Source organism: Harmonia axyridis, chromosome 7 (genome assembly GCF_914767665.1).
Source record: "Harmonia axyridis chromosome 7, icHarAxyr1.1, whole genome shotgun sequence".
Lineage (NCBI taxonomy): Eukaryota > Metazoa > Arthropoda > Insecta > Coleoptera > Coccinellidae > Harmonia > Harmonia axyridis.
In genome coordinates, this window is record NC_059507.1 from 5,472,454 (window position 1) to 5,495,074 (window position 22,621).

General features: G+C 32.6%; 3 protein-coding genes across 5 annotated transcripts; 1 reads left to right on the plus strand and 2 right to left on the minus strand.

Annotated features, from left to right (window-relative positions):
• Nucleotides 1–2,585: 2,585 nt before the first annotated feature.
• Nucleotides 2,586–7,637, minus strand: LOC123684016 (forkhead box protein N2-like). Of its 2 annotated transcripts, none has more exons than XM_045623097.1 (5): nucleotides 7,489–7,637; nucleotides 5,620–5,844; nucleotides 4,653–5,104; nucleotides 3,949–4,400; nucleotides 2,586–3,330 (listed from the first exon to the last, which is right to left on the minus strand). In XM_045623097.1, the coding sequence occupies exons 2-5, from the start codon at nucleotides 5,828–5,830 to the stop codon at nucleotides 3,018–3,020; spliced, it is 1,428 nt and encodes a 475-aa protein (XP_045479053.1). In that variant the 5' UTR covers nucleotides 5,831–5,844; nucleotides 7,489–7,637; the 3' UTR covers nucleotides 2,586–3,017. The 2 variants fall into 2 exon arrangements, with proteins under 2 accessions (XP_045479053.1, XP_045479054.1); XM_045623098.1 differs by lacking the exon at nucleotides 7,489–7,637 and adding an exon at nucleotides 6,177–6,326.
• Nucleotides 7,638–10,349: 2,712 nt separating this feature from the next.
• Nucleotides 10,350–14,695, plus strand: LOC123684018. 2 transcript variants are annotated; one of them, XM_045623103.1, is made up of 2 exons: nucleotides 10,350–10,628; nucleotides 10,685–14,695. In XM_045623103.1, the coding sequence occupies exon 2, from the start codon at nucleotides 10,686–10,688 to the stop codon at nucleotides 14,136–14,138; it is 3,453 nt and encodes a 1,150-aa protein (XP_045479059.1). In that variant the 5' UTR covers nucleotides 10,350–10,628; nucleotide 10,685; the 3' UTR covers nucleotides 14,139–14,695. The 2 variants fall into 2 exon arrangements, with proteins under 2 accessions (XP_045479059.1, XP_045479058.1); XM_045623102.1 differs by having other exon boundaries at nucleotides 10,350–10,608.
• A 558-nt stretch (nucleotides 14,696–15,253) lies between these two features.
• Nucleotides 15,254–22,443, minus strand: LOC123684021 (RNA cytidine acetyltransferase). Its single transcript, XM_045623112.1, has 9 exons — nucleotides 22,250–22,443; nucleotides 21,202–22,191; nucleotides 20,796–21,068; nucleotides 20,397–20,627; nucleotides 19,732–20,025; nucleotides 17,641–18,142; nucleotides 15,723–16,269; nucleotides 15,503–15,599; nucleotides 15,254–15,402 (listed from the first exon to the last, which is right to left on the minus strand). Exons 1-9 carry the CDS (start codon nucleotides 22,355–22,357, stop codon nucleotides 15,289–15,291), a joined length of 3,156 nt encoding a protein of 1,051 aa, XP_045479068.1. The 5' UTR covers nucleotides 22,358–22,443; the 3' UTR covers nucleotides 15,254–15,288.
• Nucleotides 22,444–22,621: the final 178 nt, after the last annotated feature.

The window sequence follows — 22,621 nt, forward strand, 5'->3', positions numbered from 1 at the left end:
TCAAAGCAGTGCTGATTCCTGCTTTCAAGAATTGGGGCCCAGAATTTTTTTGAGGGGCAACCAAGATATCCAGGTCCTTCTAGTTTACATTAAATTCATGTATTTTTTGCTCTTGCAATACTTCAGGGGGGGCAGCCCCTAGTGGGGGCCGAAGTAAAACAATCATTTTAAAATAATTGTATTCATTTTCAGGAGCTTAAAACAATTAAATATGATCTACAACAATATTAATATTCTAAATACTCAAGAAAGAATTTTATCAATAAATATTTGAGAAAAAAAACAGCTAATGAACAATTTATTAGACTCTTCAGAAGAATTATACATATATGTATATATATATAAAAGTGGAAGACAGATGCCAAAATGATCAACATTTGTAACACTGAAAAAAAGCTTTTGGCACATTTTTCAAACTCAATAATTCATTTGTACAAAAGCATAGATAAATAGAGCAATCTATTTAAGATAAATTAGGTATAATAGGATATAATATATAATAGATATCACCATCAGAAGAATAAATTGAAAATATATTTTGTAGCTACTTGTTTTCTTCACGAAAAAAGATGGTGTACATCATATAATCAAATAGTATACTATAAAATTCAAAAACCAAAAAAAAATTAACAAAGTTAAAGAATGGGTTCTTCAAAATTTCACCATATCAAAATACATTGTGCCTTCATTTCATCATGGCAAAAATAAGTTATGATTGAAATGTCTGATGAGTGTAAAAGCTAGAAACAATATAGTATTACTGAGTATGTCAGGCAGAATAGTATTGCTTTAGATCGAAAGATTTAGAATACCTTCAAATTGAAGAATTATGCCCATTCAAGATGGTTGACGAAAGCAAGGTTATAATATATCATAACTCAATGTCAAAGAAGTGAAAGCGGTCATAATAAAGGTAATGCATAATTAAATACAAGTTGGCGTTGTGTGCGCTACCTACAAAATAAATTCCGAAAAAAAAATTACAACTCCATCGAAATATATAAACAGGGTTAGAACTATTTAGAGGGGCACTACAGGGATATCGAAAACCGTAAGAGATACAGGGCGGCTTAAATTACAAAAACGTTGCGTTATTTAGGGATAAGTGTGTTGGTGTGAACAGATCCAAAATATCTCCAATGGTTCCCGAGATATCTCGAAAAAACTGAAAATCGAGATTTTCTTTTTTTCTGCATAACCCATTTGTTTCTGAAGATAACTTGACGAAATTCAGTTATACAGAAAAATAGAAAATCTCGATTTTCAGTTTTTTCGAGTTATCTCGGGAACCATTGGAGATATTACGGATCTGTTCACACCAACACACTCATCCCTAAATAACGCAACTTTTCTGTAATTTTAGCCTCCCTGTCTTTCTAACAGTTTTCGATATCCATGTAGTGGCCCTCTAAATAGTTCTAACCCTGTATATCACAAAAAAAAAAAGTGTTGAAATTGATAGAGTTTATAACCTCGCTCTTGTCAATCATCTCCGAGTCAAAACTTCATGATTGTTCCATATTATTTACATTAGGAAGATCTCTTCTGTATCACGGGAAATAGAAAAAATATATAGTTTCAACTATATTTTTCTACCTTATCACTTTATATTCCTTTTCACAACTACTCCTCCATGTTAGACTTCTCATTATTGCTTTATATTAATCTTGAAGATTTTTTCACATTTAAAAACTTCTTGTTTTTTTCCTAGTTTTAATCAAAACATGACCGAATGAAGAAAATATTCATCAAAACCTATTTGATAAATAAACAATCTACACAAAACAAAACCAACTCTTATACAAGAATAAGGTATTGGAGAACACCTGAAACAGTTGTGTTTTTCTTTTAAATCAAAAACTCCGGTTTATGACTTAAAAAAAAAATGATTCCCAAATATTGGTCAATAAAGTTCATTCAATAAGCAACGTTTTAAAACTATAATTGATGAGCAAATAAGAAGTAAAATTTCTGCACAACATTCAGCTGTACCCCAAACTATGACACTTAACCTATATTTTGGTAACAATATGTTTGTGATCACCCACAATGTATTTTAGCACCACAATCCTCTACGAGCAAATCACAGTACACAAAGAAAAAAAAGGAAAATTGCCTTTCAAGGCTAACAATATCTTCCACAAGAGACATAACAATCTTCTTTTTTTCCTCACTGAAAGTATGTCCCAATGACAAGTGTACCTTAAAAAGCTGGCAAGAGGTCGTTACTGATATATTTCTGATATGAAAAGGATAAATTTATATATACCTACTCAAGGTACCATATTGATATTGATTTTCTTTGATCATAAAATCCCATTCTGGATAATTTACTTCAAAAGTATAAAGGAAGTGAAGATATTATTTTGATATCAACAAAACAAACAGAAATCCATTATTCAATACACACTTTGTGTTCATTTATATTTTTATTACAAATAGATCCATAAGTGATACTTATGTGTTTACCTATAATAAAAATAGAAATCAATGCAAAGTATGTATCATTAATTAATCAGAAGTAATCAGTCATTATTTCTATAATGAAATGATATTTTTAGTCAAAATGTTTTTTCTTTGCTACGTTTATTATTTCTGCTGAATCTATGAAATTAATTGTGCATAGTTTCATTTATTTTTTATTAATTTTTGCTTTATGTTTATATCTGCTCAATCTGCAAAATTATTCATTCAATCATCATTCATTTATCCTTCTCACAGAAAAATCCTCACTTGAGATGGTAAGGATCTCAATAAATATTTGGTCAAATATATTCAGAATGGAGAAAATGCATTTTAAAAGGTACTAACTGTACCTGTTCTTGAAAATTTCATCAACTTACCAAACAATTCTTTCTCCATTCTCTTGTCAATATATCACCTCACAAAGTATTAGTTTGTTCTTGAGTAAACCTTATAAAACCTTCTGATAAAATATGCATTTGAGAATTCAACTGAAAATCAACTATTCTCTCTAAAAAATATAACTAAAACAAATCTGCTACGTAATGTTGTCATTACCTTTCACTAGAACTCGTTTCAAGTTCTTTCCTATGTTTCACCCACTCGTTGTTATTGTTGTTATTAATATATTTTTGTTTGATCTCTTTTCTCTTTGTCCTCAACAATCTTGGTTTGAAGGGAACCTGTTTCTCATCATTTTCTTCGGAGTCGAAAGTCAAAGCTCTCATTTTTTTTCTTGAAGGTTCGTAAGTCGGCCGTGTTCTAGAAACTCCAGCAAAATGCAACAGTATCTCTGCTCCTTTGATTTTTTTTTCTTCTTCGTCGTCTTTGAAATCAATTTTCCTACAAGACGAGGACTTCTTTGGTCTGAAAAATAATCGATTAACTAGAAAATACAATAACAAAATAAAGATTAAAGAATCAAATGAATCTTAATTGTTTATGTTCTAGCTTTCATGCTGATTCACTGAAGAAATACAATTATGTGTATGGAGCTTTTGCTAGTGGTTTTCAGCGTTTCAGGTAACCTGCTTCGTATTTACGGACCGCTTGACACTTGTCAATGGTCAACTTAATTTTTCATTGACAGAATTTTGGAGGTTATAAATGGTTGATATCCTTTAATTTCTAAACAACTAAAAGTTCTTAAATGACTCTGAAGGGTATTTGTTTCATAATTAAAATAATAAAGTTTTTGAGTGTTATATGTCCTGGAAAATGTTCATAAACAATAATCTGAAAATTAAAATGACAAATGCCAAGCCGAGTGGGCGTGGTTACCGAACCTAACCAGAATAAAAGTACGGTTGCTCTGGTGGCAGATAACTCACCAAAGTTTGAGGAAATTGTCACCGGTTTTTGAGGAATTTGACATATATGGACCACCAACTTACTAACCATAGTAACCAAGTTGATATACGGACCATACCATATGTGCTTAGTATTCTATGTATGTGTATGTATTCTACAAAAATGTTATCTCACCTCGAGTTGTCACAATCAAAAGGCTCTTCCTTCTCAACAGACATCGAAGAATTGGCTGCGCTATAAGTATGATCTTGACTAGGTAGAGTAGTAACAACCTGACAAACACTCTTCTTTTTTTGCCTCATCGTGGGTCCATTCTTCAAACTCAACATTACAGTGGCGGCGTCTACTGCATCCAAAGAATCTTCTGAAAACTCGGTCTTGACCGGTGTACCCATTTCGACCGAGGCCAGCGTTTTGGATAAATAGGGGAATAACTGAGGATCTGGAAGACGAGATATGGATTGAGGGGATTTTTTTTCTACTTTTTCGACCTTTGTTTTCAAATTGTTCAAGTAAGAGGAAGTGTCCAAATTGGAACATGGGTGAAATGGGGAGCGCGTTAGAGCCTGAATTAAATTGGGCTTGTACTGGGGGTCCACTGTCCAGAGCGATCCTTTGCCTAAGTTCTGAAATCATTTCATACATACCTGTAAATAATATGAAATGTACATAAAATGAGCAAAGCACTGAAGTAACCGGTATATGGTTCTATGGTCTCCAAGAGCGCAGTTGGCGCATGAATGAACAAGCGTCGAAAATCTCCTGACTTCGCATCAGTGCTTTCCCCATTTTTTATTTCAATAATTGCTCTAGTTTATTTGTAAGAAGAGAAAGTTATTTTATGAAGTGGCCAAAAAAGACCTAAAGATATGACTCACCGGAGCTTTTTCGACCTTCTGGAAACACTTATTCAGGGACAGATTGTGCCGGACACTGTTCTTCCAACCAGTAGGAGCATTTTGGAAATACGGAAAATGGCTCAAGATCCAAGAATAAATTTCTTTCACTGGAAGAGCCTTCTGCGGTGATTCTTCGATAGCCATGAATATGAGGCAGGAAAAAGAATACGGTGGTTTGTTATTTACGTGAACCATAGGGTCGTATGGTACATTGTGAGGATGTTTGTTTTTTTGTTGGCTGTTCTGGTAATTTTGACATGCGGGAAAACTGGAATTCAAGGAACTATTCGAAGAATCCCCGGGTGATATGGAAGAATCTTCGATGTAATCACTAGTGGGAGACTGATCCGGAAGCATTTGAGTCAAGGCAAAATACTGCTGTTTCGGAGTTGAATTTGTGCTGTTCGACGGTGAGGGATTTATGTTCATTCCTGCAAATTAATGTTAATCGTCAACGATTCAACAAGCTAATAATTGAAAGGCAACAGCTATTCTTTGAAGTGACTGAAATAATAGTGCCCAAATAGGTATCAAAAAAAGTTCTGGAGGAAAAAAGCAGGCACTGTTCCAGAAAAAAATATCACCCTGTAGATTTGCATTCAAAATTAACATAGCACATGATGAAAACTTTAAATTGAAATATCCATGCCGAATTTAAATTGAATCTTGTGAAGGGAAGGAAGGAGAAAAAAACTTAAAAAAAAAAAAACTTTAACACCCTTTAACTTGGAAAAGAAAGCGTTGGAGTAACCATGTTCATAGGACTTTTTTCTCAAAATGGTCCAAACAATCTGTCATTTTCGTTTCCAATTTAGGAACCTCCTTGTAAAAGTAATTCTGTAATTGTTATTTTTCTCAAATTGTAAGAATAGTAGAATCACATTTAGTGGTTCAATATCATGTGTCTAAAGCTGTTTCAGTTTTTCCCAAAAATGTAGGTAGGTACCTTTTAGTAAATCTTTTTCATGCAACCAAGACAAACTGGTCAAATCATCATCAGGACTTCTCGTGTTACTTTGGGCCTGAGCAACAGCTAACAGAAGAGAAATTGGATTTTGTGCTTCGCAAGCAGGTGTTCCAGCAACTGGGCTAGCAGGCACTGACATTTTGGGCGTAGCTGCCTGATCATCTTGTGATCCTATCCTTTCAGGGGACATTCTTGAGTTTCAATCTGGAAAATCATCGTCTTTAATAATATACAGTTCAAAGAAACAGAAAAATTAAACCAAAATCATACCATCCTTAAAAGTTTCAACACTGATTTTTTTTTATTTTCATTGGCTAAAGTTTGGAATATTGATGATTTACATTGTTAAAAAGATTAAAAATTACTATATAAACTATTTGTGATTAAAATATACCTAATTTTTCAAACTTAAATTAACAGAGATTCCTATTTTTCTACAAACGACCAAATGAAAAATATAAAATTCTTATATTAGGTACTACTTCTCATCATTAATGGATATGCAATTTTAACACTAAAAATTTTCCATGTCATACATTTTATTAGCATTTTTAGGTCAAATTTGGCAATGAAATCCATAACCTCAGATAATCAGAAGCAAATAAAAAGTTGTCCTAAGTGACACTTCTGAAAACTCCCAACTTCCAGATGGATAATCTATTTGATATTTATTCTTTATTTCACCAGACAGTCTAGACTTCAACATCACATGTACACAGGAGGGTAGGAATCCTTGGTCGTCATGGAAACGATGCTCTAAATGCATCTTTCGGATGTTGTATATCTCTTTCTTTCTTTAGAAAATACAGGCCAAACGAATTGATCTAACGTCCGTCCTAGCTATCTGCGTCTTTCTATAGCGTCATTGTTGCCATAGAAACGGCAAAGATCTCTGACGCAATTATAAAGGCTTTGATAATATGAAATGAGTGGAATTCATCGCGTTGGCCTGAGGATGATTTCTACATCGACACGTTCGAATTAAAAAGTTCGAATTCATGAATGAATAACAATTTCAGCCGAATAACATAGCTTCAGCTTATTGGAATATTTGGAATATATCTACGCACGGTGACGATGAAATTGAAAAACAATTGATCAAAAAAAAAACAGAATTAATAAGACATGTCTGGTTCTTTAAATTATAGAGATTATTTGAGTAAATATTTTCTTGCTTTCGAATAAAATTATAATAAATTAATATAAACACTGGGAAACTATTAATAACTGATTTTTGAATTGACAAAGGGAAAAGTCTTATGGTTCCAATTTTACTTAATAATATATCAAATCAATATCTTTAGTTTAGATGCACTCGACTGAATAGATAAGAATTTTGCGTGTTATCAATGACCATGATAATATTTTTGAACATGCTTATATAAATACTTATATTAATGAAATGAAAAACGAAAGGAAAACACTTGATCTAAAGGAAAATTATACTTTTAAAATCAAAAGATTTCTCCTGAATTCTCAATAATTGTTATGAAACTATTTTCCTCTTGAAGTAATTTTAACCTCTTCCAAATTTGGAAAATTGAAAGCTCTAGGTTTCATCATTTTCTAAATCAACTTCCAACATTTCAAAATGAGTCGACAAACAGTAAATATCTAATATAATTTGATGTTTTTTAAATTACACACTGCTAGGAGATTCAATCTATTTTTTGTTGTTATATAGGTCAAAAATTCGGCCATTACCTCGAGTAGACAACGTGATGTTACACAGCATTTTCTTCATTAATAATAAATTAAAAAACAACAAAGCAACGAAGCATGATGAATTTCCAACATACTGATGCATATATCTTTAATACATGTAAAAGAATAAATGTATCAACTTACCTTTTCGTGGAAATACAACTGTTTTTCTCAAAAGCACACCATTTTTCATGCCACCCAAACATATGATGAATTTTGTTTGTAGACGAAGCCAAAGTTTTGACAACTGATGAAATTCAAAATAGACCGCGAAATCATCACTTTTAATTCAAGTTTTATTTCACTTAATTCCGTTTGGCAGTGGAAATAATTGTGTTTACATAAACATACTGTTTTAAGTTTGGAACACAAGAATTCGAATAAGATATTTATCTAGTTGATATCCGTGAAAATAAAAGAGAACGATCGAAATTATTTTCAAAAATTTAAATCCGGCTGAAAAAGTAGAGGATGATTTGAACTACAGACATAGAATTCTGTAAAATAATAACAAAGCAACTTTATAACAGGATATATCTTTCAATGAAAAATATGTTCAATAAAATTGAGTCAACAGAAATATTCCATTAAATTTGTTCATTTGGATTTTTATATATTATTATTTCAATTATTTCTCTATCAATTACCACTTCTTCCGTTTTCTGTGCACTGTGTAGCTCAAAAAAACATTTACTGCTTGGTGTAGCTAGAATATTTATATTAGTGTTCTGTGGTGTAGCTCTTCTGTTTCTGCTAATTTATCAGTTTTTTTCGAATTCTTCTTGATTGAAATAGTTTGAGATATAAAAAAAATATAATTCAGTGAATATTTATAGCATGCTAATATTTATACCTAACATAATGAATAGGTGTTGGATTTTTTCATGCAAAAAATATAAGAGTTATGAAAAATATTTTAGTGACTGATACATTAACATTAGACTAGTACGCCCATAGATCTACCTTGTAGGTAGATCAATATATCCTGTAGATCTACCTAATAGGTAGATCAATGTTGTCCATAGATCTATCTTGTAGGTATATCAATGTTGCCCACAGATCTACCTTGTAGGTAGATCAATGTTGTCCATAGATCTACCTTGTAGGTAGATCATCATAGCCCATAGATCTACCTTTTAGGTTGATCAATATAGCCCATAGATCCATATTTTAATTCATTCATAAATACTTCCATATCTTCTGTGAAATCGATATCGCACTGTATAAAAAATATTCATCGCACGTATATCTTCGCAGATTATGCAAGAGAAAACAAATCTAAAGCTCTTATTCCAATTTCCAGATTTCATAAGGTCTTGATTTTCCAGAAATGTATAATTGGCGCTTGAAAATTGTACACCCTGTATATAATCGTCAATCCCCACCTGTATACCTTCAAGAATTATGCAATTGAATGATAACCTATAGAGCTAACATGACAACTATAACAAAAGTTTTCAGTTCTCCAGAGACATCTCGGAAATTGTACACTCTGTATAAACGTTATTCATCGCACGTATATCTTCGCAAATTATGTGAGAGAAATCTAACTTGAAATTTCAATTTTCAGATTTCATAAGTTTTCAATTTCACAGAAAAGCATAATTGGCGCTCGAAAATTGTACACCCTGTATAATATGGTCAATTTATCGAAAAACCTCCAATAGGCAACTTGAAAAAAAACAATGTATAATCGTTATTCTTATATGTACTTTGAAAATCGGAAAAACATAATTATATGTGTATACTACGAAATCATTCACACAATAGACTAAACAAAAAATTGATCCATTTCAATAATCCGAAGCATTCACCGCCAAATAATATAAAAATTAATAACTGGCGAAAAATTAAGAAAAAAAAATTATCACCTGCTGCAAGATTTGAACTCGCATCCCAAAAGAGACCTCAGATTGTACGACCGCATCCCTAACCCTAACGACCCGGCCACAATGCCTTTGCATCAATAGGTGCATTTGTGCTTCTTATAGGAATAATGTCAAAATAACTGGTGACAGAGATTCTATAAATTGATGAATTTTCATGAATTTCGTTTAAAAAATCGTTAAATATAAAGGAAATCGCATTAAAATATCTCTACCTACCAGTTTTCTCCGCCTCAAATGCTGATATCTTTCCAAAATGATATATTTACCTTGACAATTCACATGAAACGGAATGCTTCAAGATTTGACCAATTTCCATGAAAATATCAACAAAACGCAAAAATACCATCATAAAAGGGCGGTACATACAGGTGTAGTCTATTATTTCCTCAAATTTCTCGTTAAAAACTTTTCAAATAACCAAATAACTCCTGTAGAGGCTTCTGGCAAACCAAGCTTTCCACTGACACAAAACGATTCCGCTTGAAAATATCATAAAATATACATGGAAAAAGGGATATAAATCGCATCTGTTTCATCTTTTCTTGCATATTTCCTCTCGATTCGTCCAAATTTCAACATTTCCATTAAAATATCATCTGACGTTTCCCATTTTCATTCTGTATTTCGACGATTTCATGAATGTGCACAGAATTGGTTAAAACGTCAGAATATTTTGAATAGATTATTAGATTGATCCTTGATTTTATTATACAGTTATTCATATTTCAAATAGTTCTATTCATCAAGAGCCCTCTAATGGACACAGTAAAAATAATATAAAACCTAAATATTCTAGAAACGTCAATTGCCGCGGACGTTGCTAGGCCCGTTGCTACCCAAGGACATCGTAGTATTTTCCTATTGGTCGTTCACGTCGACATGAATCTGGAAATTCGTCGGGAAATTTCCCAAACTTTATCCGTTCATTCCCAGGTAATCCCGAAAAATCGGGAAACGGGAATATCCGCGGGAGTTAATTCGACATTTTCTCTTTCTTCCCGTACTTTTAGTTTTTCTCGTATCTCTCCCAGAGCCGAGAACACTCGACCGCAAAATCGGTCCAAAATCGTTCGATTTTCGGTGGGAGGAGCGCTTACGAGTTTAATATAGTATATAATGAAGTAAACTCTGAGGAAGTAAATTAATCGATACGAATTATCTTCGATAATCTAGATTTACTCAATTTGTAATTTATTTGATGTGATTGCTGTTTTTTATATACTTCTCTGGAAAAATTATTTGTAATGTTTATATAGAACCAAAAAATGCGCAATCTATAAATACCTTCTGCCAAAAATAAAATTGCAATTACCCTCAGAGGCCTCAAAGTATAGTTCACTCTAAATAGTAGTTTGCAGATTTATATTCAAGTCAAGTGAGTTTATCATTACAAAGGTTCATTCATGTACTATATTTCGGTCCAGTGAATTTTTATCTCTTCTCATCTTTAGCATGATGAATTCTGAAGATTTCAACCAGAAATTTCATTCTCTGGAGGGAATTACACTGAAAGAAAAGAAGAAATCCTTACACTTCCTTTTGAAAAGTATTACTCCTTCAAATTCCACTGAAATGGGTGTTATGATACAGAGATTGAAACCTTCAAGTTTCCTTGAAGAAACATATAAGATTGATCTTCTACTTCACTCCAAAAGGACTACCGATTTACTTGAGATACTTATTAATGGGGATGAAATTGGAGCTTATAAAATAGTTCGACAAGATTGGTTTGTTAGAGAACTTCTGGATAGGTATACACCATCTGAATTTGTTAAGGAGTTAATACCAAAATTCTCATTTTCTATTCGTTCGAAAATTTTCAAAAAAATTCTCATAAATGTAAAAAGTGAAATTGCTGTGGAGCAATTTTTTGAAGAGATACTAGATTTATATGGAATATCATCAGCACTTGTATTCTTACCAGGATGCCCAACAGAAAAAATTGAAAAAATTTTTGAAAAATATTCAATAATTCTTACAGCAAATCAGTTGAAATTGTTGTTCAAGAAAGATATAAATCTAATTGTGAAATATTTTCAAGTAATGAAAGAAAAGGGCTTAGATCTGGACAAATATAAGTGGAGGTCCTTCTTCTCATATATGGGAAAACAGAATCCCTTATTTTATTTTGAAATATGTGAAGAATTTGGTATTGATAAACTCAAATTGGGTAGGCAGAGTACAAAAAAATATATTCATTTAAGAAGAGAGGAAATTGTGAATAAACCAGATGATCATTATAAATTTTTACGTAAAGATGTTTTAGTACGAAAATTAGGTTCAGATTTTCCAATATTTTATAAAAATTTATTTCCTGATAATTTGTATCAGTTTCAATTTTTTTCTGCAAAATCACTTCTCAAGTATTACCCAAAAAAAAAACAATATCAATTATATATCAATACATTTGAAGAAGTCTATAAGAAAAGTCTTTGGGATAATACAGAGTGTATGGATGAAAAACTCATTGAACTAATTCCAGATAAAGATGAGAGGGAAAAATGGGTTTTGAAATTTGAAAATAGACACAATATAAAAAAATATATGCTGAAAAGGAAAAAATGTGCAATGTGGTTTAGAGAAGATGAAGGCGATAATATAATTAAAGAAAAGAAGACAATATTCAATACTTTGATATCCACCTGTAAATTAACAAAAGATTACGATGCTTTTTTGAATATCTTGAAATCATTTTGCGAACGTCATAGAAACAGTGATGTAACTATCATATATAATTTTTTAAGAACTGTTCACAAAGAATTGGATTTGGGAAAATTCAAAGATGAGCATTGGAAATATATATATTTTATTTTATCAATTCAACTCTTCAAAAAGCAACAAATTTTTCATCCTATATTTTTAGAGTATATTAAATTTCAATATCTCAATGGAAAACCTATAGATGACTATTTGTTAACTTTATTGAATGAAGCACCTTTAAATATGTCGAAGTTCAATTATAACAACAAAGATTTCGAAAAACTTTGTCATTTACTGTTTTTGAAGTTCCTTCCGAAAATTACTAATAGAAAAAAAGAAATTGCTGTTCAAATTGCATTGAGTTTAATGAGATGGAATGCTAAATTTCCTTCAGAATCTATATATCTTTCAAATCAGAAGGATATATTGGAAGCAGTTGGTGAATTCATTGCAAGTGAAAAAATTAACAAAAACGCCATGAAAGTATTCAGATATTTGATATGTACACAAAGAGAAAATGAAATGAATTCTGATTTAGATGATATGTATTGGTCGAATTATGAAAAGTTAAACGATTCTACTATAACAAATTGGTTTCTGAAATATAAACCCATGGTCTTCAAAGAAAATATAAATAAAATAGGAATTATTTTGAAAAAAGAAAATATCAATTTTATTCATAATTTGAAGAAATATAGTCATTTGGGAATCCCAGATTCTATTACTACATTATGCTTACAAGAATTAGAAATTTCTGATTCGAGAATGTGCAGTCATATTGTCCGAATCTTAGTCCTTTTCATGGAAAAAACAGATTTATATTCATTTATGCTCAAGTATAGTCCAGAGATTATTCAAAGAGAAACTGACACAGTAGATGAAAATGCAAGAAAGTCTTATGCAATTCAATGTGCTTTAGCCAAATTCTGTAAGCTGTCTGTTAACATTAAGTTCTTACTACCAGTTTTACTGAAATACTGTAAAGGAAATGTGTTGAGATCATCTTTGCCATCACTTTACAGCAGTTTTCACAGAATTCAGGAAAACCAATTGAATTCATCTCTCCAAATACTGAATAACGGAGCTGTATCGGTTAGAAAACATTCAATTTTTCTCACAAGTTTGATATTTCCAAAAAAAATTGTTTTAACAAAGTACGATGAAGTTCAATCAATTGAAAAAAATAGATCCGTAAGACAGCACATGTTTTCAAGCTGCCTTAAGTATTTTATTAAAAATGAAATACCAGAATGTTGGGAAATTCTGAGAAATTATTTAACAGAATTGAAAAAGGGTCAAAAAGATTTAATGGAAATGATAACTAATGTACATCTCATATCTGAAACTTATCGTACTGACTACACAGAACTGGTATGGAATACTTTAGAGAAATTGAAAACTGAGAAATCTAACATTGATGATAATATGTACAACCTCCTCAACAATTTGAAAAAAAATGATATAAAACATTTGAATATTGAATTCTGCTGCAATATAATTGAAAATAAGCTTTTTAATATTGAAGATTGTTCTATTGATGATAAAGTATCAGATTTTTGCCGAAAATTTATTTTATTTGGCAGAAAAAGCGAGAAAAAAGTTGATACATTGCTCAAAGTAATCAATGATATGAAAGAGAAAACTTTCAATGATCCGGATAAAAAAAGAGAAATGTTGTGTATGCTCCATGAATTTTGTTCTGACCTATACAGAGATATTTTATCCATTGATGCTGAAACTATTGATTTTGAGTTTATAAAAAACTTTCAAGAAACCTTAATGAAAATGTTTTCAGTTGAAGAGATATTTGAGGAAATTCTGCTATTCGATTTGATTTTATTTAAAATTGGATCCATCAATTTTAAAGAGTCTTTACCAAGTAAAATGAGCATCATGTTCTCATCTGTACTTGAAAAATATGGTAATTTGATTTTGAAACGGTACAAAGGCTTCTTGAAAATGATTTTAAATAGCATATATCCATCTGACAGAGATGAATATGACTTACTTACCTTTTTAAACTCATTTTTGGAAGAAAAATGTACATTAAACCATTGCACACTTGTAATAGAACTTATACCCTATATTTCACAATCAACTGATACACAAGCTTCCATTGATGCTTATAGAGTATTACTAAAGAAACTGAACGAACAAGATCAAATCATAAAAATATGTTTATATGGAAAGTTGAAAAATATGTAGGTGTTCAAACTTGAGCTTTTACATGAAGTTCCTATGGGAGGTTCCCTGGGTTTTTGGGGCCATGTTTATAGCAGATTTTAGGCTTGAAATTAATCAAGGAATCTTTAATTTTCATTTGTACCTCCAATTTAGGAACACCCTGTACTAATTTTAAGAGCAGTATCATGTGCTCACTCAGAAATGTTTTTAATCCAGAAAATTTATTTTCTCTTGCTTTTCTTTGAAATTTTTTTCTATAAAATTAAGTAATTCCATGTTATATCAAAGCTTTCAGATGTTCATTAGTCAAAAATTCAGAATAAAATTGGATTGTTGTTAATCAAATGTTTCATTTCATAGTCAATGAACAAATTAACTTGATTTTGCTTTATAGCCTATCAAAGGAAAGGGAAGCTTTCTGGAATATATATATTTTACCAGATAAAATCATTTTAATTGTCTTTTTATTCACAGGGTTTTTTAGAAAATTTAATTTTGACAAACTTTTATCAGCTTAAGATCTCAAATTTTCACAAAAGTGTTAGTATTAATTAAATTCTCTTTACTATTAACTTTTGTTTTTCGAGCCTTATAATATTGTTAAATTAACAGCTGATAGGATCTTGCTGAGTTATCTGAAATTTTACAGCCCTAAACCTTATTGTTCACAATTCTTCCCTCGATCTATTAGGTGAGACTAAATTTTTTGTCCACAGATCGATGGGAAACATCCAAGGTATGGTCCGTATATTGCCGAGAATTTCAGAGTGGTTTTCAATGTTTTAGGTAACCTGCTTCGTATTTACGGACCGCTTGACACTTGTCAACTAAATTTTTCATTGACAGAATTTTGCAGGTTATAAATGGTTGATCTCTTTTAATTTGTAAACAACTAAAAGTTCTTAATGGCTCTGAATAGTATTTGTTTCATTATTTAAAATAATAAAGTTTTTGAGTGTTAGATGTCATGGAAAATGTTCATAAACAATAATCTGAAAATTAAAATGACAACTGCCAACCGGAGTGGGCGTGGTTACCGAACCTAACCAGAATAAAAGTACGGTTGCTCTGGTGACAGATAACTCACTGAAGTTTACAAACTTACTAACCATAGTAACCAAGGTGATATACGGATCATACCCCCAGTTATATATATATGCATAAAGCAAGATCAAATCGAGAAAGCTCTAAGAGATTCATCGAGTGCAATAGATATTAATTCCATAGTATGAAGCATTAAGATTGTTCTGGTTTGGTTCCACACGAAGTGATAAAGTTCAAAAAACTGAAAAGGAAAATTAATTTTGATAGAGGAAATGATAAAACTTATTGAAATTTTATAGTTTTTTTTTATTTATTTACAAAATAGATTACATAGATGGTACCTTCACTTTCTTCTTTTTTTTCTTCCTCATTTCTGATTCCATTTTTACATTTACATCCATATCTTCTTCAGTTTTTTCATGTAGTCTTTTAACTCCACTGAAACAAATTAAAGTATTAAAAACTAATGCAACGACATTTTAACGAAACCACTCAACTTTACGTGAGTGCTTTCCTCATTTTTATGTATTATTTTGAAATATTGCCGATATTAACACTTACGTTTTCACTGTGACTAACGACTTTGATCCTTTCGATGAAAAGGCTTTAGCCCATTCGTCTTCTGACCCTTTGATTGCAAACTGAGCCAACTCCTCTTTCTTCAGTTTTTCAAATTCTTTTTTTTGTTTTTTCTGTAGTTCTTTCGCCGCTTCACCCAATTCTTCATGAATACTTTCTTGTAAAGGATTCATAACGATATCAGATTGTGGTGCAAAAGTTTTTTCGATTTCCATTTCTAAAATTTCATTGAAATATTTTATAACTCTTCTGACTGACCTATTGAACAAAGCCAACAGTTGTGAAACTGGTAATTCGAGTTCTTTTTCGAGCTGGTCAAAAGTTTTATGTTGTAGGCCGATTCCAAGTAAAATGGCCGATTGCACTGCCGACATTTGTACATCTCCCATTCGATTCATAAAGAATATCCTTGCTATCGTTGGCATCAGACGAATAATTAAGTGGTAATCTACAAGATTTTTACTGTACAGATCCAATCGTTTCAAGTCGTAATTCGACAATTGCATATCTAATTCCTCCTTTGTCAAAGCTGCAATAAATGAATGAATTGAATAAAAATGTTAAAAAAACAATGAAATTATTGCAACCAAAGATACCAATACTTTTATCAGGTGTGTGAATAAGTCTTTCCCGTTTTTTGTAAGAGATGGCGCCACCAATACTGTGCGAGTATTTAATGGTTACATATGTCATAATCAAAGCTTATTCATCTGTCAACAATTCCACACTAACACATTAGTTGAAATTTTTTCGCATCATAAATTTTTGAAATCGTGAAAATGTCGAAATTTGAGCCGAGTCGACCTCATTTGCGGGAAGTTTCACTTTATTGGTTTAATTTGAAGAAATCTGCTGCCGAGGCGCATCGGTTGCTTCAGGAAGCTTATGGAGAAGGTTGTGTCGATGATTCAAGTGTTCGCGGATGGTTTCGACGCTTCAAAAGTGGCGATTTCGACGTGGAAGACAAGGAGCGTTCCGGGCGGCCGCAAATCTTTGAAGATCAAGAATTGGCGACTTTGCTTGATGAAGATTCGTGTCAAACGCAAGAAGAACTTGCTGAAGCATTGGGAGTTGACCGAACAACCATTTCCAAGCGTTTGAAAGCCATGGGAATGATCCAAAAGCAAGGAAATTGGGTGCCGTATGAACTGAAGCTGAGAGACGTCGAACGGCGTTTTTTCACTTGCGAACAGCTGCTTCAGCGACATAAAAGAAAGGGTTTTCTGCATCGTATCGTGACTGGCGATGAAAAGTGGATCCGTTACGATAATCAGAAGCGAAGAAAATCATGGGGACTACCCGGCCATGCATCATCATCGACGGCCAAGCCAAATATTCATGGCGCCAAGCTCATGCTCTGTATATGGTGGGACCAGCTAGGTGTGGTTTACTGTGAGCTTCTGAAACCGAATGAAAGGATCACAGGCGAGGTCTATCGACGACAATTGATGCGTTTGAGCCGCGCACTGCGAGAAAAACGGCCACAATACTCCGACAGGCACGACAAAGTTATTTTGCAACATGACAATGCTCGCCCACATGTTGCACAGCCGGTGAAAACATACTTAGAAACGCTCAAATGGGAAGTCCTACCCCACCCGCCGTATAGTCCAGACATTGCTCCGTCTGATTACCATCTCTTCAGATCGATGACGCATGGCCTGGCTGACCAGCACTTCCATTCCTACGAGGAAGCCAAAAAATAGGTGGATGACTGGATAGAGGCCAAACCGGTCGAATTTTTTCGCAACGGGATTCGTATGTTGCCAGAAAGATGGGGAAAAGTTGTAGCTAGCGATGGCCAATACTTTCAATAATTCATTTGTAACCATTTTTTCACAATAAAGGCTCAAAATTTGAAAAAAAACGGGAAAGACTTATTCACACACCTTATACTTACTTTTTCCGGGCACTTTTCTAGATTTATTGACGAGCACTGAAAGAGCCAAACTAGGCATGAATTTCGAAAATTGATAAGAAAGTAAATTGATGAATCCTTCTCTAAAATCAATCCAGAAACTTGTCAACCATTGTTTGTCCACATCTTCATCAGAATTGACCATATTAAGCATGATACATGTATGTTCACCTGTTATATCATTAGTGGTTTGTCTAAGATAAACGGGCACAAAGCCAGCCCTTTTCCAAAATTTCAGTAGAGGTTCTGTTAAGCCGTAGGAAACACCAATGTAGTCTAATTTTTCAGGAACTCTTTCGCTCAACATTAGAAGTAGCGGGGGTAGTTTTTTGCGTGGCTCTATTTGTTCTTCAAGTAAACCTACCTCCTCGGTTTCTACATTTTCTATCTCTTCCTGTACTTCCAAGATATTCTCTTCAATGCTGGGTATTTTAAATTCATAATACTGTTTCAATAGAAATAGTGCTCTAGCTCCATAACCCATCTGCAAGAATATTATTACATTTTAACATTTATTTTATATACAGGGTTAGAACTATTTAGAGGGGCACTACAGGGATATCGAAAACCGTTAGAGATACAGGATCGCTTAAATTACAAAAAAGTTGCGTTATTTAGGGTTTAATGTGTTGGTGTTAACAGATTCGAAATATCTCCAATGGTTCCCGAAATATCTCAAAAAAAACAGAAAATCGAGATTTTCTTTTTTTCTGTATAACTCATTTGTTTCCGGAGATAACTTCACGAAATTCGGCTTGTAGTCATTACCCAATATAGAAATTCTAATGGTGTCGACGGATTTTTTCTGTTTTCTATTGTTTCAGAGACGCTATAGTCAATTTTTTTTCTTATGGGCGCCATATTGGTTTTCCTTATGAAGTGATAAAGAATAGTTATTTATAATACAAGTGCAGAAGGCATTGATATTCTTCCACGAGTTCAAAATTCAAAAACGAGCCACGAAGTGGCGAGTTTTGGAATGGACGAGTGGTAAAATGAGCCTTCTGTACGAGTATTATACATTATTTTCTCTAATTCATTGCATTTTCATTGAAATCAATGAAAAATTTCCATAATTATAATTTAGTGATTTTTGCATTGAAAAATGTTGGTTGGCAGAACTGATTTCTTTAAGGCAATTTGATGAATTGACAGATAAAGCCGTAGCGGAATGTTCGGAGTGCCAACATAGAATAGTTATTTATAATACAAGTGCAGAAGGCATTGATATTCTTCCACGAGTTCAAAATTCAAAAACGAGCCACGAAGTAGCGAGTTTTGGAATGAACGAGTGGTAGAATGAGCCTTCATTACGAGTATTATACATTATTTTCTCTAATTCATTGCATTTTCATTGAAATAAATGAAATATTTCCATAAATATAATTTAGTGATTTTTGCATTGAAAAATGTTGGTTGGCAGAACTGATTTCTTTAAGGCAAATTGATGAATTGACAGATAAAGCCGTGGCGGAAAGTTCGGAGTACCAACGTAGAATAATAAAATATAACCATGAAAACTGTGCGTTTCTGATATATTCTCGCACGATTTTGTTCTACAAGATGTGGAAGAATGAACGGAATAACCACAGAATTAGAGAAAAAAATTACGAATTCAACTCACACTCACACTCTACAAAAATATCGAGTCTAGGTACGCAAATTAGAAGAGTTGTTATGTGAAATCATCACTTGACTATCGCGTCTCTGAAACAATGGAAAACAGAAAAAATCTGAAGACACCATTAGTATCTCTATATTGGATAATGGCTATAAATCAAATTTCGTGAAGTTATCTCCAAAAACAAATGAGTTATACAGAAAGAAAAGAAAATCTCGATTTTCAGTATTTTCGAGATATCTCTGGAACCAATGGAGATATTTTGGACCTGTCAACACCAAAACACTAATCCCTAGATAACGCAACTTTTTTGTAATTTAAACCACCCTGTCTTTCTAACGGTATTCAATATCCCTGTATTATTTCCTTACAATTTATAGAGCAATCGGCTCGTTTTTCTAATCGCTTTTTTTTGCATAAAAACCATTTATTATATCAAATATCATACTTACACCTTGGTAATCTGGATGCGTAGCAATTCTGACGATTCTAGCTCCGGAAAGTTTAGCGAAATCAGGCTCTCCAAACTGTTGCGTAATGGTCCATGGAATCAAATCCCCCGCTGCTCTTTTACCCCTCATAAGAGTCTCCTTAACTGACCTTTCTGATATCTCACCCTCCAAGCATACCTGTATTACAACCAGAATTTCTGGTAGCTTCTTACTCTTTGGATCGGTTGGTCCCAAAAGACAGAATAAATGATGAGCAGGTGCATCTGACATCATCTGAAGGTCATTCGGAGTATTCTGAAAAAAAAAGAAACAAATTCAAAATTATAAACTCTGCTTCCTCATTATTTTCTCCTAAAAAATCAGCACCAAAGTATATGGTCGTGTAACACAATTATCTCCTGATAATCTAATTTATGCATGCGAAACTCACACTGTATATTCAGAAGAACTGAAATTACTATGGAAAAATTTAAATCTCAACCCAAATACCCATTCCGAATTTCATCAAAATCAAACAAATCAAATGGGAAAACTAATAAAAATTTAAAGATTTCACATTTACGAGTACGAAAAAAATCGAAGACCAATTTTTTTCAGCGAAAAAGAAGTATAAGAAACTAGCCAATATCTATCCAGAAGAAATAGCTATGGACAAAAGAGCTTACCTTGTAGTGAGAAGCTACGTAAAGTGACACCAATCTCTGCAAAAATTCTTCTGAAGCTCTGTGGTAACAGAATAGAGTATCCCTGTTTATATAATAAAGATTACATTCTTCTGGGGATGGGCATCCTGAATTTAAAGGGGCTACTGATGTAGCGTCCAAGCAAAGAAGTTTAGTTAACCAATTTTCCACATGGTCTCCTGATGCATACCTTATACTTTCATCCAAAGTAACCTGAAAATTAAGTTAGAATTAAAATGGCATCAAGCTGTATTGAATGTTATGAATATTACACCATTGGCAATATTTTATAAATTTTCAACAGATAGAAAGACATCGGTCAATTACTAATTACCCTATTAAATCATAAAATATTGCTGTATCAATAAGAAATAATCCTACCTCACTTAAAGTTCTCCCGATTGCTGCTCCCCAATCTTTTTTATTCACAGCATTTGTATTAGCACCTGCTGGGGCAGATTGCGTTCTTAGTTGTTGCAAAAGCTTGAGCGAGAGAGATCTTCCTGTTCCTTCATAACCATTGATGGTAGATGCTAAAAATACCAAATATGGCCCTAACATGGCTTTAACATAAGGAAGAGGGATAGCAGCAGCTTCGTCAATTACCAAAAGTTCAGCTTGCGACAATTTCTGGCTATCAGTTGGATCAATATACTGCAAATAAATAAAAAATCAATTATTTAAAAATTTCAACTAAAAATGTTATATTAATGAAATATTGAAGGTAGGTAATCATATAAAAATATGTAAATAATGAGTAAGCTTGAAAAAATTGAATTAATTTTACCTGTATTGTTTGCCTATGATCCCTGTGAATGTTTACCCTAACGATGGCTTTATTATAATCAGGGTTGGTAGATTGGACCAATTCATAATCGATATGCTCTTGATATTCTAAGGCATCAAATCCTTTGAACACAAATTCAAAAAATGTAGTCAAGTTTTCAGGACTAGGACTAGTAACAAAAATATTAGAATAACTGAAACCAATTGCGGCGGCAACTGCTAAACCTAAAGCTGCAGACTTTCCTCGACCTCTTGCAGCTGTTAGAGAAACTGTTGACTTCAATGTTTTTTCAGATATAGCTTCTATAAATTTCAACAAAGCCTTAGCCTGGTCTAGTGTTTTACAACACTTCAATAAGTTCCCAACTGGTTGGGAATCACTCAACTCTTTTTTCAAATTATTCAATTCTACTTCATTTTCAGAAAGTTCTGTGACAGCTTCAACAGGCTTAACATGAATGTTATGGGAAGATACAGGCAATACTGCAAGCTGATCATCGACCACTAAACATCTTTTGCATGATGCTAAACTTAGAAGAAATCTTTCATTGAATCTACAAACAACATCTTTATGTGCCTCTGTACGGAATCGTTGATGTACGTCCATTGTCATTGTATAAAGTTGCTTAAGTGAATTGAGAGACCTAAGCAAAAGTACAATAAGACCACCTCCTTCAACTGTCTCAATTGTTCTTGCTAACAAATTAGGAGTCAAAGCCTCAAAATCCTGAAGGACACACATGCCATAAGTATTCCCAAGAATTTTATGTGTTTCTGCATAATAACAGTATCTAATTTTCGTTGATGACACAAAGAATTCAAATGGATTATCCTCGTCTATATTTAGTTTTCCTCCTTTTATTTTATGTTGCAAATGTTTCATACGTTTCTTCCTGTTACTGCTAAAGCCTAATTCTTTTTTGTAACACCACAAAACAGAGGGCCTTTCTTTCACTACAGCTTTAGATAACATATGATGCAGTATAACCACCTAAAATTTAAAATCATCGTGAGTTAATTATTCTTATAAAATGGGTTTATATACTTACTTGATCACGTCCCTTGTCTCCAACGATAACAAACAACGTACGATGATTTAACTTGACACCATTTTCAATCAGGAGTCTGATTCTATTATCAATTTTTTTACGAACCATGGTAAAATGTTTAAACACTAATACTTGTCTCAATTATTTAATACACGCTTGTTCAACTTGTTTTACATTATAACTTTATAGGTTAACATTTGTGGCTAAATAACAAAAACATAGACCTAATCTCTTCTTCTTTCTTTTTTTTGGTCCGTCTAATCTTCTTTTCTATGTCAAGCAGAGACACATATTTCTTCTTTTTCTCTATTCCCGATTCAAGGGTAGGCTGCGCCCTCTACAATGATTGTTTTCATATGTAGGGAAGACCAT

Excerpts from the sequence above, each read along its gene's own strand:
- LOC123684016 (XM_045623097.1), bottom strand. The coding sequence starts at position 5,830 with ATGTCCCCTGAAAGGATAGGATCACAAGATGATCAGGCAGCTACGCCC. Across the intron at positions 4,401-4,652 it reads AGAAGGTCGAAAAAGCTCCG|AACTTAGGCAAAGGATCGCT; the intron begins GTGAGTCATATC and ends AAATGATTTCAG. Across the intron at positions 3,331-3,948 it reads TTTGATTGTGACAACTCGAG|ACCAAAGAAGTCCTCGTCTT; the intron begins GTGAGATAACAT and ends ATTATTTTTCAG.
- LOC123684018 (XM_045623103.1), top strand. The coding sequence starts at position 10,686 with ATGATGAATTCTGAAGATTTCAACCAGAAATTTCATTCTCTGGAGGGA.
- LOC123684021 (XM_045623112.1), bottom strand. The coding sequence starts at position 22,357 with ATGGTTCGTAAAAAAATTGATAATAGAATCAGACTCCTGATTGAAAAT. Across the intron at positions 20,026-20,396 it reads ACGTAGCTTCTCACTACAAG|AATACTCCGAATGACCTTCA; the intron begins GTAAGCTCTTTT and ends TTTTTTTTTCAG. Across the intron at positions 15,403-15,502 it reads AAAAAAAGAAGAAAGTGAAG|TTTTTTGAACTTTATCACTT; the intron begins GTACCATCTATG and ends TTTCCTTTTCAG.